The 22,533-nt window shown below is 34.1% G+C and overlaps 1 protein-coding gene across 1 annotated transcript in view; it reads right to left on the reverse strand.

Moving 5' to 3' along the window:
- The window catches only part of LOC133181486 (uncharacterized), a 344,223-nt gene that overhangs the window by 239,163 nt on the left and 82,527 nt on the right, over positions 1-22,533 (reverse strand). Inside the window, 31 exon segments of the mRNA XM_061315978.1 lie at positions 4,390-4,559; positions 5,075-5,336; positions 6,036-6,212; positions 6,319-6,482; positions 6,633-6,885; positions 7,206-7,379; positions 7,502-7,659; positions 7,774-8,029; positions 8,118-8,294; positions 9,599-9,771; positions 9,957-10,218; positions 10,389-10,562; positions 10,776-10,939; positions 11,054-11,318; positions 12,919-13,089; positions 13,303-13,469; positions 13,686-13,938; positions 14,066-14,230; positions 14,451-14,617; positions 14,792-15,041; positions 15,429-15,584; positions 16,806-16,975; positions 17,284-17,539; positions 17,690-17,866; positions 19,316-19,476; positions 19,928-19,970; positions 20,646-20,864; positions 20,994-21,170; positions 21,717-21,886; positions 21,997-22,039; positions 22,192-22,401. Of these exon segments, the coding sequence (XP_061171962.1) occupies positions 4,390-4,559; positions 5,075-5,336; positions 6,036-6,212; positions 6,319-6,482; positions 6,633-6,885; positions 7,206-7,379; positions 7,502-7,659; positions 7,774-8,029; positions 8,118-8,294; positions 9,599-9,771; positions 9,957-10,218; positions 10,389-10,562; positions 10,776-10,939; positions 11,054-11,318; positions 12,919-13,089; positions 13,303-13,469; positions 13,686-13,938; positions 14,066-14,230; positions 14,451-14,617; positions 14,792-15,041; positions 15,429-15,584; positions 16,806-16,975; positions 17,284-17,539; positions 17,690-17,866; positions 19,316-19,476; positions 19,928-19,970; positions 20,646-20,864; positions 20,994-21,170; positions 21,717-21,886; positions 21,997-22,039; positions 22,192-22,401 (5,784 nt within the window).

Consider the following 22,533-nt stretch of genomic DNA (forward strand, 5'->3'; position numbering starts at 1 on the left):
CAGTTGTTTAAAGTGATATTTTCTTACTGCTTTAGGAATTTACTTACCTTTTAATCAAGGAACATATGATTTGACTCACCTTGAATAGTACTTATCTGGTAGAACTAAAGTTGAATATCATATATTGATAAAGTTTGTTGAAAAATACAACTGTTGCTATGGTTACCAAGAAGGGAAAATGTTCGATTTCGTTAATTTTATTTCAAAATTAAATCCTATGTGCCAGCTTTTTGCATCCAGTTAGAGGTTGATTGGTAGTCAAAATTGAAAGTCAGGTTAGTTGTTCATATATATCAATCATAAAAGTTTTGGGAATCTACATACAAGGGTACGTATCCAAGGAAACAGAATATTTTTCAGATTTTTATGCATATTTTTTCGGCTAATTTCCATAGCAACGCTCTATTTAAAGAACCAAATTTGAATTTTTTGAAATGTGAAAATCAGGGTCACACCAACGCCTTTAAAAATTGATCATCATTTATATAGAAATATGCTTTGTAAAAAGATAGGATAAGATTAAAATACTAAGAGAGTAAATTTAAAATCCCTCTGTGGTATTAAAACCATGGCAACCATTGCCAACGTATAAGAAATATCATATTTCGTCCTTGGTATATGTTGCAAGGATCTCCTGTCTATTATTTGCTTGCATTTCAACCTATAATTGTTTTTATTCTTAAGTGTATGACTTTATAAAATTAAATGAACAAAATTATTACTTCTGAATACTTTGTTTCCATAGTAACGTATGTAATAGTTGATTTACCAAACATGTTTATCATGCATTTAAGACATCAGGCCTTCAACTTTCAGAAACAGTCATTGCCACTTGTTTGCTTTGCTGCAAACGTTAACTGTGGGACTCTGAACATGTTGAAAAATGCCATTTTTCAAAATTTAGGACATGTTGCTATGGTAACCATGACACGTAGCAACCAATTTTTGCCTGATTTGAGTTTACGGTATCAAAGACTTTTATCATAGAGAGTTTGGATAAAATCTGAGACTATGCGTGCCACAGTTCCTATATAAAAGTTAAAGTCATTACAGAGAATGGCTCTTAATTATCAAAAGTGAATGGCAAAGGGTAATAACTTCTCTCAATAGAATACAAATTAAAGACGTACAACACACTGGGGGAGATAACTCTTGCAATTTCAATTAAACGTTTAACTTGACGTCAAATTTGACGTTTATAATAAAGCATCAAAATGACGACCGAATCGATCCCGACGTAATTAAAAGAAAATGGGATTAGAAACTTGATGTGGTTTCTTTAGAAATACCAAATCTATCCTTGATTATTTGCGCTTTTGATTTAAAACCCGCCCCTCCCTCCATAAAAAGGGAAGAAAGGAAAGATTATGTCTTAAAATTTCTTTAATTTTATATGAAACTCGTATCCGTGATCAATATTAGCAGAACAATATTCTTTATTTTTTTTATGATACATTGCTTTCTTTTGTTACAGTTGGCTATGTAACATTCGCATTACCAGATCACGGGCCTATCTTAAAATTAAGAATTAGCCATATAAATACTGTGTTGTTCTCCTTTTAAGAAAAAAAAAAAAGTTTTACAACCCGTTTCCAAAAGTTCACTGTTCAAAGAGGAACAACTCTAAAAATGTGGGAGATTTTCCCCTCACCTTCTTGAGTTATTTCCTCCTGTTTGCCGAACAGTTAAGACACATTTTCAGTGAATTCTGAGGAACTCAGGAACTGAAAACTATAATATATACTAAGTAAGTACCAAAAAAGTAATAGAATTGTTTACTGAAATGGTCCGAATTCATGAATATCTTATATGCGGCAAAATGGCCATATCCGACCATCTAGAACTACAATCTAACACTGTCAACAATTTCAGTGCGCATTTCCTCGAATCAAAACAAAACGTTTGATACATGTATCACTGTATATCACATGAATATTTTGACACATGAATAATTTAAACATAGATGGAGAATTTACAGTTTGATAAACTGAAGTTACTGTAGACGAATACGATATTTCCATTTTATCTAGATAGAAGCAAAAGAAGGATGCATACAAGTGTGTGTGTGTGGGGGGGGGGGGGTACTTTTAGACCTCTCTTGTTTGAAATAAATTAGAAACAATATATTCCATTTACCAGACTGTTTACATCATAAAAGAGTTGAATCAACATTGTGCGTTCACTTTTAATGAAGAATGAGATTAAAATTCAATGTATTCAATGTAAGTTGAATTCATACGCAGGTATAAAATTAAATGCATTTCAGCCATGTGCATGTATGGACTGCATATTGGACATGTGGAATTAAAATCCTTAGAGAATATGTTTTACTTTTATTCTAGTAGTTGATAGTTAAACTCTTATTCTAGTTGTCAGAATTTTAATCTGCATGAATGAATGAATTAATTGGTACTTCAGGGATTTAAAAGATTATATATCTCGAGGGTAACCTGTGTTTCTTCAAGTTCTAATGACTGCGTCCAAAAAAAAAGGGGGGGGGGGCTTCGTCAAATATTGCCTATAGATACATCTGCATTTCAATGAACTGAAAAGATTTAAGATTTAAGAACTCTGATACATAATATAAATAAATTTTTTAAAGCAAAAAATATTTTCTAGCTTGGAATTTTTCATGTGTATTTGTAGATCTAACAATGTTTTTGTCCCACGTCTGACAGATGCTTGAGAAACGTGACTTAAAGAGAAAGGGGGGGGGGGGTGATTTTTTCCCTATAAATTCAAAACGGCTCGTTTAAAAAAATTACAAAAAATTATCAAGATTACTTTTGTAACCAGTTACATGAAAACAATATTTTTTCCAAAATTAAACGATAGGTTTTTTTTCATAAAAAAAAAATACTTAAATAAAAAAATACGCATTTTTTAAGGCTTAAATGAACCATAGTTTTTCAGTTTAAGTTCTTCAAAAAATATTTTGCCAATGTGTACCTCTACAAAAATACTTTATTTGTGTGCTTAATGTTTATATGAATGAGTCGATGAAATTTGACAGCCAGACTAGCTAAACTTTTTTGATAATCAAGGATTTTATAGCTAGCCGATTGAAAATTTCTTCTCCACTTGAACAAGCAAAGGGGGGTAATTTTTGGAACTTCCTGTCCAATACGACTCGAACGATTTTGTCCAAAATGAACATATGCATTGTATATATAGTCATGTATAATCTATACAAAAATAGCGAAAATTAAATGACAGGGAATTTTTGTTGGTGGGTGTGTTGTACGTCCTTAATAGAGCCCTGCCGAGGACCAGAATACTTGACGAAATGGTCCATGTTAAAAAATCCAGTAAAAATACCCTTGGTTATCAAAACTTTTACTCTGTTTGCCTCCAATATGCTTAAAAGCAGGGAAGAATTTTTTTCCAGGTACAATGCATTTTCACTACAGATTCAACACAGCCCTACCCTAATGCTAGAACCCATGACTCAGGGTCAAGAAATTCACAAATTTGGAAGAGGTACCCTCATCATTATAACTATGCAATTAGCTGAAGACTTTCAAAGAATTACCACATTTCTACTATATTATCAATAGCAGCCTTCCCAATCATAACTATGTATTTAATTAGTTTGTTAAATACCAAGGAGAAGAGAAGATTTTCAAAGAAATATTACACTTTCACCACATAGGGCCCGCCCTAAAACTAGAACCCCTGACCCAGGGGCCATGAAATTCACAATTTTGGAAGAGGTAGCCTTCTTCATCATAACTATGCACTTAGTTAGCTTTTTTAATACCCAGGAGCATAGAAGAAGATTTTTCAAACAATTAATGCACTTTCACTAAATAATCAATACAGTCCTACCCTAACACCAGAACCCCTGACCCAGGGGCCATGAAATTCGCAATTTTGGAAGAGGCACACTTACTCATCATAACTATGTACTTGCTTTGTTTTTTTAATACCCAGGAGAAGAGAAGAAGATTTTCAAAGAAATATTGTACTTTCACTATATGATCTATATAGCCCCAACTTAGCACCAGAACCCCTGACCCTAGGACCATAAATTTCATAATTTTTGTAAAGGGCTCAATGCTTATTGCAATTATGCCAACAGTTTGATTACTTGATGTCCAGGAGTAAAGAAGAAGATTTTTAAAGATGGCACTAATTTTGTTGGTTTTAGCCCCAACATGTTGGATTCATGACTGGGACCATGAAATTCTATTTTTCGTTCCCCTTTATCCATAGATGCTTTATGCCAAAATTGTTTGAAATTGGTTTAGTGGTTCCAGAGAAAGAGTTGAAAATGTTCAAATGTTAATGCACGGTGGACAATGGACGAAAAAAACAAATAGCAATAGGTCACCTGAGGGACTTGGGCGACCTAAAAATGTTAGAAACATTAAGATGACATCATTTTACCTGGAATGTTAAAAGAGGCATCCCATATACAGACTTTCCTGGGTAGATAATAATTGTTCAGTACTTCCACAGAAACATTGCAGCTAGGAACCTGGAGGGCTTCTAAACACACATCTAATCTCAAGTTTATAATGAAGTACCCATCTGTGTACATATCAAAAGCCTGGAACCTGTATGAATTTATATAAAATAAATTGATTTAGAGTAAATAAAAAATTTATTAAGTTTAACAAAAAACATAAATTTGTTTCTTTTCACAAAAACATAATTGGTATGTGGGATTTTTAAAACTGAACTATCTATACAAAATATACCCACGTCTTCACAATCACCTGAGTATAGAAAGCATTAAAACATACTATGACTCTCTGATGAGCCATCTTGAGCAGGTTCCTAATGCCTGCTTATCACAAATTTGCATGTATAATAATAAACCAGCACTCAGGAATCATGCATGAATTTCACCTTTCTGGAAGAACATTCAATCTTCTCATATTGATATATATAGTTTTCTGCTAAGATTGCATGAGTAAATCAGAGGCCCATGGGTTACAATGATCACCTGAGTCACCTTTGCCATGCTGTTCTTTGGTAAAAAGGATTAAAGTGGTTTGTCTAGTGACAGGAAACAATATATCTAAGGCTAAAACAAATGTCCTGATACTGATCAAGGTTACAAACTTACGTCATTCTGACTACTCCAAAGAGCCACATTTCTTCTTCTTGTCCCCATTCATAATCAAATAAGTTCTTGGAGAAGCTTAGTTGATCAATGCTGACAACCATTTGGAAAGTACAAGGGTCAATTTCTAGTTTTGTAAAGAAGGAGGAACTGATGGCAGGTACGTCCACACAACACTGGATGTCAGCACAGGAAGTGGAGATGTGACAGATCGCTGCGGTACCAGACAGGGATGGGAGAGGCTGGATCAGTGTCTGGTTACACTCTGAAAATAGTCAACAGATTCTCTAGTTACCAAAACCAATTACAAAGCATGTTCTGCAAGTCAAAATGCATGAGAATGATAGATGGTTAACTGTGAATTTTGTATATGACTATATTACCAGTAAATGGTTTCGAAACTTGTCCCTAACTTTATTAGCCATAAATGTTATTTCCCACCTCTTATTGCCTGTTTCAGATTTTTGTTAGCGAACTGTGACATCAATTTATGACTTGTAGTTTAATTGCTTCCTATAGAGCAATATTCTAATTATAGAAGTTTTCAATAATTCTGTGTTTCATCTTTATGTATATATAGTCCTCTGTCCTTTTTTGGTTTTATTTTATATTTGAAAGGTCACATATTAAAACGAAATGTTGGTTGTATGAATTGATCATAGAGTTAAAAATGAAATAAACACCATGGATGCCAAGGGATATAAAACTTTGATTTTGAAGAGTGTTTAACAAAATTTAAGTAAATTTATTGACTGAAAAATGTCTTGAAACAGTTAGTATATATGATGATAGACAATCATGGTTAAATACTGACTGGATATAATTTGTGCATATCTATATGATACATGTATTCTATAAGTTATAACATTGAACAGAAGTCCAACAGGCCTTGAAGGTCACCTGAGTATAGATCTAAAGTTTTTCTCGATATGAAATACTCAGTCCCACATGATTTTTCTTTTACCATTATTCCAATTTTCCACAGCTCCCAGAAATAGATGGTCCCCAGAATCACATTTCTTGTTTCCTTTGTACACAAATTCAGACAAACCAAGATCCTGCATGAGTTGTGCTAAGTCATATTCTGATAAGCCTGGAGTAGAAATCCTCTTTGCATGTCTCCAAATATTGTAGGAAAATCCTGTCATGCAGAAAATAATATTTGATTTCATAGTTTGGGTCTTGTTTGTTTTAATTACACATATACAACATATTTAACATCACTGCAAAAACATTTTAAAGCTTACTGTCATCAAGAAAATCTGTGGTCCAATCACAAGGTTTCTTTGGCAGTTTTGTGTTTGTGAACACATCTACATCAACAATACAAGCTTTGGATGTCTCAAAACAAATCTGCAGGTTTAGGTTTACAAGATATTTCCACTCACTTGAAAAATCCTCAATAGTGTATCTGAAGTACAAGACCAAAAAAAAAATTTGGCATGAACTACAAATTTCCATGCATTATGTAAACAGCTGTTTCATGTCAACATGTCATGTTTCACAAATAACAATTCTTTATGCATAGATTTTAAAAGATAAGTGGAGAAAAAAATCCTACCTTAGCCTCACCACTCCATTTACATTTATAGTTTGTTGTGTTCCAAAAGAGTATGTGTGAAGACTAATATTGACAGAGAACTTCTCAAACCCCACACTGAGTCTGTAGTTACAGTGGTCCAGTATCATCCAGGAATTGATAGACCTCCCCAATACAGGGAGATCAGAGCAGCATCTTACTCCAGTACAGAAGTCATAAAGGTGGCAGGTTGTGTTAGAGCTGATGGAAGTCAGTGATACATACTGATCACAGCCTGCAGATAAATATAGAATTAATACATACAAAGTATTCACAGAAATCTCTAATAATTTTTTCAGTAAAATGAAATTTTTGTAATAATGAAAACTTTCAAAAGGAAAAAGGAGACACAATTGATTAATTAAATATAAAAATATGGGCAAACCAAGAAACATATCATAGCAACAAATTAAAATTTCAAAAGGAAACTGATCAATATTAGAGTTATACCTCTTAGCACAGGGTTTAAGCCTCCTTAAGTTGACCCAAAAGGGGTTTAATGTTAGTAAAGTATGTCAACAAAATTATTTTTTATTATTCTATTTTATTACAGACCATTGTTCCAGCCATTTTTGCTAGGATAGAAAGGAATAGTTTTTCTGTTGCAGATGGAGTCTCCCATATACTGAATGATGTCAAGGTCATGCATCAACTCAGACACAGCATAGGAAGGTAGCTTGGCATCAACTCTGTAACCTTTCATGTCCAACCAACTCTCCAAGGAGAAATCTAACAAAGAGTATTAGAAACATTACTATTAAGACTTCTTTGCAAGAAAATTCCTATTCTTGAATCATGAATTCTTTATGGAATGCATATTCCACTTTTGTAAGATCTGTTTTCATACAAACCATTAATAACAAAGTCCCTGGTCCAGTTACATGAAGACTTTATGAGTTTGTTTTCCTTTAAAACAGGGATACTGATTTCACATGCTCCAGATGACTCAAAGCATACACTCAAGTTTAGGCTCACTCCGTAAGATGTTACCAAGTCTGTTATTATGTAGCTAAAACCCAATGTAAACGATATTGTAAGCAATGTCCACAGCAAATTCTACCCTAATAACAGTACTTATTTTTTTAAGAATTATATGCACACACATGGAAAGTTCATTACTTACTCCATATTAATCATTCCATACAAGGACACATGTCTCAACTCTCCGAATTTGTAACCCAGAAGTTTGTAGCTCCATTGGTATTTCTCAATTCCTACGTATATTTTACCATTACATGTATCAATGTTAATGAAAGTATTCAAATTCATTTCAAGGACATCTGAGTGCAGGCAGCATTTAACTTCACTACATGATCTGGATATCCCACATCTTGTCTGTGTTCCCAATGAACTCAAGCCCTTGGTTTCTGTTGCACAACCTACAAAAGATCACAGACTTTCTTTCATAGTCATACTTTTCTGATATTTCAAACATTCACCCTAGGATATGTAATTTCATCATCATACCATCGACCCATCCAGTAGAATTGGCTGCTTTATATGGGAATTCATTCCAGTCACACTTCTCTAATGGACTCAGTAGGTATGGACCCACACCAAGATCTTGAAACAGTTGTTTAACATGGTGGATATCCAAAGATGATCCCACTCCATGAGTAGTTTTCCATGTTTTCAGCGAGAACGCTATCAACAAGCATATATCCAATATTGATTTATGTACATGTATTTGCAGATTATTGTACATCTTCATGATATTTGTAATATACATGTATGCATGTACTGTATTGAAACAAACAAAAAAGCCTATTTGGAATACCTGGTATAAAACTTGGTATACCTGCTTTGATTGTTTATCACCATTATAATTTATATATGGTTCTCTTAATTTACAAACAACACAAGGTCCTTTTAGATATTATAATTGTGAATATTGTCTACAATATAGAATGTTGTTTTATGTATTATGTAGGGATGGCAACGAATATTCGAACATTCGAATATTCATTCGATGAGTTGATATTCGAATATGAATTTAAGATTCGAATATTCGGTGTTTTTCAGATTTCATAAAAAGATGTACTGTGATTAATAAATTTTGATTAGAACAGCGCTGGGATTATCCCTGTTTAATTTACTAGCAATCAATTTCGATCGACTGATTTCTTTCACTACTTTCTTATCTTATAAATCTTCTAAATTACATGTATTTGGTTTTGAGTAAGGTGTTGTAAAGAATTGTACAATAATGCTTTATGTATAATACAAAACGTACTTTCATAGCTTTTATTAGTTATAGATACGATCGGATCTAGAATCGAGGACAACAAATGAAATCTAAGAATATAAAGGCGTGAAGAGTATACTTATCAAAATAAAATTAATTGATCATTGAATGAATGTCCGTTAGAATTAATCTGTAATTAATATTGTAAAGGGCTTAATTTCAGAATAAATGTGTAAATTACTTGATTATCTCGGGTTGTACATAATTTATATTCATTATCGGGAAAACAGTTAATTACCTAGGAAAATTGTCTATGGAAATATTTGTTTACATTGTATCAAAGATTATAATCATATCTCTTATGAGGCAGATAATTGTAATTTATTACACGTATTGAAATCTGAACAGTATACCGTTACGGCTATATTGCCTTTTGTGAGACGACTGGTTCCTCAGGTGGGGCTACTATAAATACACGTTTCATTTGTTAAAATTATACTTTTCTACATTTAAATCAATTATTTATTTCAAACATTGACAAATATCAAATGGAATTTCTTATTGTACACCTACAAAGGTCTTCATACAATTTTACTTCCTATATAAGTATACCTACAAGAGTAGGATGATGCATATTTAAAATAAAACAGATTTTATTTATTTTATCGAATATTCGAATATATTCAAATACTTTCATTGAATATTCGAATATGAATTATTGACAAAATTGACATCCCTAGTATTATGCGTTATAGAATCTAACCTTTGTCTCTGAAGTCTTGGTTTCTGTTGCACACTCCCTTTGGTAGAATTGTATTGATGAATACTGGTACAACGGGATGACAGGGTTGTCCTGACTCCATGCAGACACTCATGTTCAAGTTTACAAGATATTCTCCACCTTCACCATTGTAAGCAAGGTCTGTTATCACAAAACTACAAATACCAACTTAGACTTAATATGGCAAGTTGCCAATACAAAACTTTGCTTAGTCCATCAATGTTTAGGTTTTTTTAATTGTATGTGTTTATTTCAAGAATGATAAATGTATTAACAAATTCAAAATTTTGAAAATTCAAGTGATTTTATCTAGTAGGAAAAACATGATGAGAAAACTTACTCTATCTCAAAAAATCCAAACAAATCAAATTTCTCCAATTCTCCAAATTTGTAACTGTGTAAACTTCTGTTAAACTTGAGATTTTCAATGCCCACTCTGAGCTGACGGTCACAAGCGCTGACTTCCACAAAAGCTTCTACAGACAGACCAACTCCAGGGACATGCATACAACACTGAACTCCTGTACAAGTCTTGTCCAGAAAACAAGTGGCCAGATTCTTATCTATAGCGGGTCTGCTGATGCTGTCATCAAGATGGCAATCTGTAGATATTCAATTGTTTGATTCTGATTTGCAATGATTTTTCACTTCTACTATAGATGAAATTTTTTAAATTCTTCAAAAAATATATAATATAAAAATACCCTTTAATTATTTTTAATCAATATTCTATGAATGAAGTTATGATAATGCCATTTAGAAAATCTATTACCTGAGTTCCATCCATTAAATGAATTCCTATAGATTCCTTTGTCTTTGTCACAGGATGGAGTTTTCATGTACTTAGATATGCCGAGTGCCTCCAATAATTTAGGTAGGTGTATGATATCCAGTAGTCCAGATGTTGGTAAACTGTTTGTTGTTAACCATGATGAATATGAAAAACCTTTAAGAAAATATGAGAATAGGAAAGATCAAAGTTTCAAATTAAAAATTAATCATATTTTATGACCTGTCTTCTTGTTTCACATCTCTAACAAAAACTTCAAAATACATTTGACAAATGGAGAAAGGTAGATCTACAAATACATACAAAATATCAGGCACCACATCTGAAGATATTCAAGATTATGGAGCTCTGTGTTTGCAATTAAATTACCTCGATTTGCAAATCCTGTGTACCATGCACACACTGGTTTGGTTACCAAGTAATTTTGTAATATGTTGTTTCTGATCACACAAGATGGAGAGTCACTGAAGCACACTGTCAATGTAACATCTATAAGGTACTGTCTCTGTCCACTCAAATCTCTGATAAGGTATCTATATCATAGAGAGCAGAAAGGTTGCTCTATTATTATATATAAACTACAATTATTTAATGTCACATGTCAAAAACAATGGTACTTTTCAAACTATCAGAAGTAAAAACTTTACTCTAGGGAGAAAACTTGATCTATGCTGAATTTCTGAGGCACTCCAAACTGGAAATTAATCAGAGACAGCTCAAACTTGAATTCCTCTATCTGGATATTGAGAGAAAGTTCACAGGCATCCACACTGATTCTGTAGTTTAGGGTTCTCCCAATGATTGTCATGTCTGTACAGCACTGAATGTCCATACAGGAAGTAGACACTTGGCAGTTAGTGTCACTGGACAGAGGGGACAGAAAAGGAGAGATGTTCTCTGTACAACTGGAAGCTGTAAACAAGGGCATACAATGTTAGCTGTAAACAAGGGCACACAATGTTAGCTGTAAACAGGGACATACAATGTTAGCTGTAAACAAGGGCATACAATGTTAGCTGTAAACAAGGACATACAATGTTAACTGTAAACAAGGGCATACAATGTTAGCTGTAAACAAGGACATACAATGTTAGCTGTAAACAAGGACACACAATGTTAGCTGTAAACAAGGACATACAATGTTAGCTGTAAACAAGGACATACAATGTTAGCTGTAAGCAAGGACATACAATGTTAGCTGTAAACAAGGGCATAAAATGTTAAACAACCACTTTTTATGCATTCATAATAAGCAGGTATCTATTGTTCTTAATAAAGGACCATTTTTAGCTCACCTGAGCTGAAAGCTCAAGTGAGCTTTTCTGATCACCCGTTGTCCGTCGTCCGTCTGTCCGTCCGTCTGTAAACTTTTCACATTTTTGACTTCTTCTCAAGAACCACTGGGCCAAATTTAACCAAACTTAGTACAAAGCATCCTTGGGTAAAGGGGAGTTTAAATTGTTAAAATGAAGGGCCAAGTCCCGTTCAAAGGGGAGATAATCAAGAAAATACAAAAATTGGGTGGGGTCATTAAAAAATCTTCTTCTCAAGAACCACTGGGCCAGAGAAGCTTAAACTAATGTGGAAACATCCTTGGGTAGTGTAGATTCTAAATTGTTCAAATCATGACCCCCGGGGATAGGGTGGGGCCACAATAAGGAATCCAAGTTTTACATTGAAATATATAGTAAAAATATTTAAAAATCTTCTTCTCAAGAACCACTGGGCCAGAGAAGCGGAAACTTATGTGGAAGCATCCTGAGGTAGTGTAGATTCTAAATTTTTCAAATCAAGACCCCCGGGGTTAGGGCGGGGCCACAATAAGGAATCCAAGTTTTACATAGAAATATGTAGTAAAAATCTTTAAAAATCTTCTTCTCAAGAACCACTAGGCCAGAGAAGCTGAAACTTATGTGGAAGCATCCTTGGGTAGTGTAGATTCTAAATTGTTCAAATCATGACCCCCGGGGTTAGGGCGGGACCACAATAAGGAATCCAAGTTTTACATAGAAATATATAGTAAAAATATTTAAAAATCTTCTTCTCAAGAACCACTGGGCCAGAAAGGCTGAAACTTATTTGAAAGCATCCTTGGGTAGTGTAGATTCTAAATTGTTCAAATCATGACCCCCGGGGGTAGGTTGGGGCCACAATAGGGAATCCAAGTTTTACATTGAAATATGTAGTAAAAATCTTCTTCTCAAGAACCACTGGGCCAGAAAAGCTGAAACTAATGTGGAAACATTCTTGGGTAGTGTGGATTCTAAATTGTTCAAATCATGACCCTCGGGGGTAGGGGGGGCCACAATAAGTACTACGGGGGGGGGGGGGGGGGGAGAAATCAGGTGAAAAACAGCAAGGCCAAAGTTACTCAGGTGAGCACTGTGGCCCATGGGCCTCTTGTTCATGGTTAATTATGGAAGCTGTAAACAAGGGCATACAATGTTAAACAACACACTGATGTATTCACAGTTGGCATGTACGTAATGTCAGGATTAATCATTTAACAAACCAATTTCAAATCCTGATGATGTTGCTGTGTAGTCAGATCTATTACAAGGATTACTGCTGAAGAATCCCTTTACTCCAAGAGTTTCCAGTAACTGCTCTGACAGTAAATCTGGAAGTGTTGTCAGGGATGTAGAAACACCTTTGCTTGTCAAGAAACTGTTGAAATCAAACCCTGAAAAATATTGATAGTGGATTTCATTATCTCCTTTTCCAATGCAATAGATCTCTTATTCCTAAACTGTGTCATCAAGTATCTTTTTTGCGTTGTCTTTACTTTTCAAAATTACAATTGATCTTGATAAAAATTTGATATGAACTTTTTATCTAATATCACCAAAGACACCATTAAAATTCAAGTGTGAAATTCACTAAAATCTAAACAAACCTGGTATGGCAAATGACAGGTTTTTGAAGTTGCAATCCAGCATCGGGATTTTGGTATTTGTCATAATAGGAAAGTTTAGCATGCAATCACCACTTGTCTCAAAACACGCACTGAAGTTCACACTGAACAAGTATGCCTTCTCAGCGGAGACATAGTCAACTTTATACCTTAGGATGATTAAAGAAAGATAGGTACATGTAACACTGCAAAACTTGATCAAAAAGTAAACACTCTATAAGTACCACTGCAAAATGTTATTAAAGCTTAATTAATTTTCTTCAATATTTTTAACTTCACAGTTCACTATTTCTTTTACCAACACTAAGGACTAATAAATTTGCTTGTAAAAAAATTAAAATGCATACACTCTCTGTACTACTTACTGAATTGTGAAAACATTTTGTATTGACTGGCTCTGCCATTTTGAAAATTCAAATTCTGTAAGAAGGATCAATATCTCCAGTTTCTCCACTGTGATGAACACTTTTCCTTTACACCTGTCTACATTGACTTCATACTGGACTGATGTTTTCAGTAAGTCTAGATCTGTACAACACTTTACAGCAGAACACGAGTCAGAGAGTTTACAGGAAGTGTGGGCTGGCAGAGCTGGAACTGTAATGCTTTCACTACAATCTGGAAACAAGTTGTCGTTGTTAACTATCTGAATCTTCTGCTATCCTCTGGCCATTATATGTATACAGAGCAGTGACATGAGACTCTTGCTAAGTTTTGACTATTTTGTAAATGATTACTTTCTAACCTTTAACATTCCAGTTGCTGGTTCCTGGAGAAAGGTCAGTCCTTTTACACATAGGTTCAGTGAGATAAGAAGATAACTTTAGTTCTGACTTGAGAAGATCTACAGCCCACTGCTGTAAGAATGGTCCATCAATCTTATCTTTCATCCATTTACTGAGTGAGAAACCTGAAAGCAATGATCCAAAGCTCATAATTTCAGATGTCTAGATTCAATGATTGCTATTACCAATACTTAGTTTGACATACTAAAACATCCTAATGATATAGTAAAACAAAGCTATTTCATTACCTCAAAAACTCAACCCTTTGAGAAGGCAAGTTGAAGACAAATATTTGTCCCTACTCCCAGAATGTAAATGTATGAAATAAAAATACTGAGATGATACCTTGAATTGGGAACTGTCCTGTCTGTAGCTGACACAGTGTTTTGGGCAGTCTTAGTCCTGTCACAGCTTTAACATCTTGTTCACAACTCTGGCCCTTAGTGTAACACAACTTGATCCTTAGATCCACAACAAATTCACCACTCAGTGTTAGATCATCAATCATGTATCTATAATGAATTAATGGAAGACATGAAAAACATTTAAATCTACACAGTAATAAGTTAGGAAAAAAACGAAGACCAACAGTAATACACATCAATACAAGTTAAAGCAATACCTGAAATTGTTAAAAGTAAAGAATAAAGATCACTATCTTTAATATAAAACAGTTGACCACTTACTCTAGATCTAGGACTCCAAACAATCTCACTGTCTCTTTTGTTCCCATGGTATAATCAAACAAAGACAATGTAAATGTCATTTTCTCCAGTGTGATGTTCAGTTTTTCATCACAAGCACTGATGTCAATGGAGAACTGGTAGGCCATTCCAGTAACATGGTCATCCAGACAGCAAGAGATTCCTGTACAGTTGGATGTGATGTGACAGTTCAGGTGGTTACTGGCTTGTTTTGGAGGATTCACTGCACACTCTTTAGAAAAGAGTCAAAAGTTGATTAGAACCAAATACTGCTAAGTTTTATTTATTACTGCTAAAATGACAACACAATTAGCAGTTGAATTACTAGTTTACTATATTTTAAAGTTTACAATGCAAATAGCAAATCTTTCAAAGACTTCTTGCACAAAAGAGAAAGTGTTTGGTAACAATTTTGTATTGAGATTGCATTTTGTGAAAAATAAAATAAAGCCTTACATACAATATTCTAAATGCCTGTAGGTCTACAAATCTACTGACCGACCAATAGGTGCAAACCAATATGCTCCTTTTTTCAAAGGCATGGGGTCATTATAAAGTCTCAAAGGAAATATTCCAAATGTCTGATAAACATGGATCTTACTTGTGGGGACATTCCAGCCCGGATGTGTCTGTGGACTGTAGGGTGGGGATGACCTAGAACATCCCACCCCTACATATTCCTCCACACCAATCTCTCTCCACAGGAACTTAGTCTCCTCAGGAGTCAGGGTAGGGCCAAAGTTATTCAAGGTTTTCCATGATGTCAGGTCAAAACCTTTAATTAAGAAATAAATAACAAGTTTAAAAACTTCTCTGGGAAATGAAGTGGGTCGGTCACGTGATCAAATCCTGTGAAGGCCAAAGGCCTTCTCAGAAGATTTGAACACGTACCGACCCACTTCATTTCCCAGTGAAGTTTTTAAACTTGTTATTTATTACTTATATATACATTTGAGACGGACAATCGAATATAATCGAATGTAGATATTGCACTAACTGCTCACCATAGATTTTGACAAATTACGCAAGGTGTAAATCGGCTTGAAAAGCGGTTACACTTCAAATTCATCCGGCAAAGGATTCCGTTTTGAAGGGTATATTCTGTGAAAGGCTACATATGATCAATTATAGTGAGCATAATGGTGTCTGGGAATTTTTGTGTCCATGAGAAACCATATTCGATGTTTAAAAAACACAAGAAACACGTCCGATGTTTGATAATAAAAAGTTGGAGGAATTTCGGTCTGGAAGGGAAGGATGGAGACACATGTCCTGTCCAGTTAACTTGAAATCAAGCATAAAATTTGATCAGAAACATAAATTCTATGATTTTAGTAAGGCATATTTATTATGATGTTGACACGGAGGCCCTGGCGACAGCTTACATTGTTAAGACAACGATCTCGACGATAGAGGTGTGCCTACGAAACTTCTGAAGTGTTTGTCTACCGTTTGTGGCGTGAGTGTATTACAATGAAATTTTCAAACAGATTTTCAAATTTATTGTGAGTAAAGTTTAATGAAAAAAAAATTATAGCATTCTGGGGTCTACAAGGAAAATAAGGATAAACGTTGAGACTATGCAGCTCAGACATGAAACTTATAATACATAGTTTTCTATTGTCTATGAAAAATCGATCAAGAACTGTATTAAATACTCGTTTACATTGTAAATAAAATGATTATTATTTTACTTGCGTATTTTGTACATTTTTATACATGAAAAGCATGCTGTATTGCTAAGTAGTGTAAGTCTTTTTAAGTAGATATTACTGCGCTGTGTGATTAGGTCACGTAATGACCTATGACCTTCGAAAAACTTCATACAGATATGAAGATATTTGCTCTCTTTATGTTTATTTAATAGAGAGATACCACAAATGTATATATTATGATTTAAACAACTTTTAAAATGAATAAATAAAAAAAAAAATTTAATCAGAGACAAAGAAAATACATGTAACAATCTACCAGTTATTTGATTGAATAATCTTACTTGGATTGATAAAGTCGAGGTTCATATTACATGGTTTCTTTGGTAGCAGAGTGTTTTTGAAGACAGTGGCCGAGTAAACACAGGTTGTTGGATTTGATGACTCTAAGCATACACTCAGGTTCATGTTTATCAAGTACATTCTTTTTATGACCAAATTCTGGATGTTGAAACTTTGTAAAGCAAAAACACATTTTATTAAATATGGAGCCATATGTCCTTATGTTACATCTAAATACTTGTTAGTTACAAAATTTGATGTTGCTTTGGCATGAAGAACAGTGAGATTTTAAAAGCTTGAATATAAGTGACAGATAGATGGGTGAATACTCAGTGTGCCATTCAAAATGAATTTTCAGCTTTCTCAACAAATGTATTGTCATAATCCAGGGATATAATTTTTTTTCAGTCTGCACACCTAATTTGTCAGTTAAACTGAAGAATAACTTTTCAAGATATGACAAACATAATTTGTACACACTCAATTCTTATAGCACCCTGCAGTGTGAAATGATCTGTTGTTCCAAAGTTGTAGTCAAAGAGTGTCAAGTTGTATTGCATCTTTTCTATGTTAAGACTCATGATGGCTTCACAAGGATCCAGTAGGACCTGTACATTGATAGTTCTACCTCCCAGGAACCCAATCTCTGCACAGCAGTCAATCCCAGTACAAACTTGTGGGATCTGACAGGAGACTGAACTTGGCAGTGGTGATGGAACACCAGTATTTGGACACTCTATATAATAAGATAATAATACTCTTTGTTCATTTAATAGTTATTTCATTAAGCTTTATCCCAGTAATGTACTCACATTTTTGAATTAAAATACAGCAATTAAAAAAACCACTGCTTCAAAATATCGATGTGTTTTACAATAACACCAACCATTTTTCCACTCATTGATGTTTGGGCTGTATAGAGAACTATTGCGGTCACACTGATCAGCTGTCTTAAGGAAGTCCTGTATTCCTAATGTTGATAATAGTTCAGAAGCATCTGCTGTTGACAGGGCTGAGTCAATACTTAAACCTTTATCCAACAACCAGGAGGTTCCAGAAAAATCTGGAATGGAACATTAAAAAGTGTCACGTGGATTGCATGAAGGGCATATGAAGAAGCCAGGGAATTCTACATGAATCATGATATTTATTGGCAATTTCATTAATACAGTGCGGTCTCGTTATTACGATGTTCAATTTGTCACGGGAAAATATCGTAATACTGAGGGCAATGTAATAAAAGTTCCCAATAAAATCCATTAAAACATCGTTTTGAAAGTTTGTTATTTTTGTGGAAGGTGTATTTTTGCCCTTTTGTTCCCTTCTTCTGTTCTAATTCCTAATCAAAACACTAATACATATATAATTTATTAACAACTTATCTTGAATAGATATCTTCATGGTGATATTTCTTCTATTTCTTTCATTTTAAAAGAAATACATATATTTCTTATAAAAACTTCGGCGATCAATCGGATCTTCATTTATCTACCGCCATTTCCTTACTTTTACTTTCGTTTCTGCCTCTGTAGATAATGCGTTCATAAAAAATTCAACAAGCAGTCTTCGTATTCAATTTATAGTCGTTTACTACATAACAACAACAATTTTTAGTGAGCTTTTGGGTGTTCAATGAGCTTAGAGCAGCAGTGAACAACTGATGAAAGAGTGTGACTGGCATATTTAAGGACGGAATTTGACAACGTGCAAGCTATATTTCAAAATAAATTTAATTTTTTAAATCACTGAACAGAGTTCAATTAGCAGTTCAGCAATTATCGATTTGTATTTCTGCTGACACCTGTGAGGTAGTCCAAGCCACAATCAAAGCTGTTAAAACGTAAGTGAAGTTCAAATTTGGCCAAAATTATGTTTGATACCCAAGCTGTCCATTACCGCAATTTAATTGCAAACGAAATTACACAATACGTGTTTAACATACATGCACAAGATTAAATGTAACCTTTTATTTAATAAATTAATTTTATTTATTAACCAAAGTATAAAAGATAAAATAAACTTTACAGACATAGATAAACTAGAGACTACGTTTATAAATAAACAGTTTAAATTTAATTGTTTAACAATGGCTTTGACACGATGTCTCCAGTTCTGCTGACCCGCTAGAACAGTCAAGGTGTGTGCAGTCAAGCGTCACTAATCACCTAACGGCCCTGCAAGTTAACACTCTGTCAGAGCACAGGTGTTTCAATGTTTATTTAGCGTCTCCTTAAGTGTCTACCGTCGATCAACACTGAATAAACACAGAGTGAAAAAAAAAATTGGACAGAATTTTTACATCGTAATACCGAGTCCCAGCATTTTAGGACATCCCAATAAACAGTTCTATTTTGTATAGATTTGTTAAGAAATGGTTTTGTGCTTTGAATTTACAACGTAATAAGCGTTCTATCTTATAAAACCGTCACCGTAATAACAAGTCTGCACTGTACCTATGTGACTAAACAGCGAGTTTCATTCTTAAAGAAAAATGTTTAATTTGTATTTGTACCTATCTGAAAGCCAGTGCCCCATTCACAAAGTGTTTTTGGAAGTTTGAAGTCCTTGAGCAAGTCTAGGGAATCTAATACACAGGGTCCTACTCCATAACATACACTCAGGGTGGCTGATATTTTGTATGCTTTCTCTGCAGGAACATCATCAATTCTAAACCTGAAATTTTGTTTCAAATAAATTGATGCTTTCAATACTGAAGAAATACATGTATTATAAAGGATATGAGCATCAGTTACATTTTTTTCCCTTTAAAGCAGCCTTAATTATTCCTTATTCATAACTTACTGTGATATCATTAATTTCATGGGGGTTAATTTTCATTGTTTTCGTGGTATGAAGAGACCCAGAATTCAAGTCCACCACGAAATATAAAATGTCATATACATAACCACTCAACAACTCTTCATCCATGAAATCAAATCCACACAAAACCATGGTTTTTCCTCAAACAACGAAAATTTAACCCAACAAAAATATGTGATTTTACAGTAATTCTGACAATAATTTAGCAGGGGAATTTTCAAGTCCAAAGAGTTTGTATTCTTGTATCCTCCATTCACAATGCAGTATTTGTGCATGTATACATATATTGTAAAATAAAACTTACTCAAATTGAATTACACTCATCAAGTATCTTTTTTCAGTTATACCTGCAAATTTAAAGAAACCATTTTTAGAAAAGTATATCAAAGAATTCCAATAACCATGTCATTCAGCATGGTTTCAAACAAGCATAAAATGATGTCAAAACTAGAATAATTTGATTTAACCTGCAGTTAAATGAATATTTATACATAAAAATATGTTAAAATTTGTACTACAAGTAGAAAATACATAAATACAGCTCTAGGTTTCATAAAATTATATGAGTTTTGACTTATTTCAGTTTTGCTTTTGTAACAGGAAAGGAGAAAATGTATGGCTGGACTGGGAATCGAACCCGGGACCCCTGTATCACTAGTCAAGTGCTCTACCGACTGAGCTACCCAGGCCGATATCCATGGCCCAAACCATTACATTCCTCCCTCCTTAAATTGTCTTCGCCCTCGAAGACACAACCCAAGTTCTTATCTGCCCCTGGCAGGACTTTCACCTGCAAGTCCAGGGGTGGTCAACGGCACCAAATCTGTAACAGGAAAGGAGAAAATGTATGGCTGGACCGGGAATCGAACCCGGGACCCCTGTATCACTAGTCAGGTGCTCTACCGACTGAGCTATCCAGGCCGATATCCACAGCCCAAACCATTACACTTTCATCAGACTACCCAAGTTTGGTCTACATGAGATAAAATACATCTAGTTGTTATGGCAGAGAAATACTTTACCAAAAGAATAGTCATGGAGCTGTATTTTGATTTTGAGTTGTTCTACTTGGAATGTCAGGACATGGTTACAGTCATCTAGTTCCACTCCCACAGTGAGGTGACTCCTTAATACTTTATTTTCTTCAATACAACAAGTTACTCCAGTGCAGAAGGAAGGTATGTTGCATCTCACATTGGATGGCAAGGTAGGGAGAGCATTGGTTAAGTCCTTCTTACACTCTACAAGGGTGCAAAAAGAAGCTTGTAGCTTAAAGCCAAGTGTAGCATAAAAAGATGTTAATAAAAAGAGAAGAAAATGTCATATCTGAACCAATATTTTCTTCTCAATCCAGCAATAGCAATGTTTACCATTTTTCCATCCATCACTGTTGGCTGGACTAAAGGTCTGAGAAGTAAATGAACAAGGATTGGTACTTAAGTAAGATCTGATTCCCAGCTCATTTAACAGTTTGTCTTTATTGACAAGGGAAAGAACTGATCCTGGACTGATACCAAGATTACTGTACCAGGCACCAAGGTCAAAATCTGTAAAGGCAAATATTAACATGATCAATAAGAACCAAGGTCAAAATCTGTAATTAAAGGCATATATTTACATGATAAATAAGAACCAAGGTCAAAATCTGTAATTAAAGGCAAATATTAACACCATAAATAAGAACCAAGGTCAAAATCTGTAAAGGCAAATATTAACACGATAAATAAGAAACCAAGGTTAAAATCTGTAAAAGGCAAATATTAACATGATAAATAAGAACCAAGGCCAAAATGTAAAGGCAAATATTAACAGGATAAATAAGAACCAAGGTCAAATCTGTAATTAAAGGCAAATATTAACACGATAAATAAGAACAAAGGTCAAAATCTGTACAGGCAAATATTAACATGATAAATAAGAACCAAGGTCAAAATCTGTAAAGGCAAATATTATCAGGATAAATAAGAACCAAGGTCAAAATCTGTAATTAAAGAGCAAATATTTACATGATAAATAAGAATGCTCATTTTCTTATGTGTTTAATCACACAGCTTTCTTTTTTCTTTCTTTTTTTTTAGCAAGAAATGTCATACTTGGTGTAGAAAAATTAGCAGTCCAGTCACAGATTGATTTTGGCACCAGGGTGTTCTTGAAGACATCAATGTTGATCAAACATTTAGCATCATCAGAGGCCTCAAAACAAGCTTTTAATGTCAAGGATACTCTAAACTGCCTTTCCACTGTCAAATCTTCAATTACGTAACTAGAAAAAAGTGTGAAACAATGAATTTCAGTGGCCTGATAAATTATACAGTGCAGAGTAAATTTTTAAAAAAAAAAAATCATAAACATGAAGGAAATGTCATATCTTACTCCATCTGAATCACACTGTTCAAGAAAAACTGGTTCCTTGCTCCTAAAAATACACCAGAAAAATTAAACTTAAAAAATACATGCGTGTGTATCTCTTTTATTCATGCATATAAATGCAACAAGTGACCATAGCATTGCTTGCAAAATATTTCTCAAATAGTTGCAGAAAAGAAACCAAATGTGCAAAATACAAACCAAATGTCACATCTTTGAGACTGATGTTAAATGACAGCTTCTCAATACCAACTTCCATCCAATAGTTACAGGCATCCAATGTTATATAAGTCTCAAATGATGTCTTCATGAATCCAACATCCATACAACAACTGACTGAGGTACAGGTGTCCTTTACCAGACATGTGACTGAGTCAGAGATTGGCATAATAGCAACTTCCAACTGGCAGTCTACAATGGGAGATCTGTATTTAAACTTGGAACATGTCATAAATACCTAAACTATTATATACAGCTTTCTATTACCAAATCATTTCTAGTACCTCAGAACTAAATACAATGATGATTATCTGTATTAAGATT

This window comes from Saccostrea echinata, unplaced genomic scaffold (genome assembly GCF_033153115.1).
Source record: "Saccostrea echinata isolate AGI-Se365-2 ecotype Australia unplaced genomic scaffold, CSIRO_AGI_Sech_v1 ptg000009l, whole genome shotgun sequence".
NCBI classification, from domain to species: Eukaryota; Metazoa; Mollusca; class Bivalvia; order Ostreida; family Ostreidae; genus Saccostrea; species Saccostrea echinata.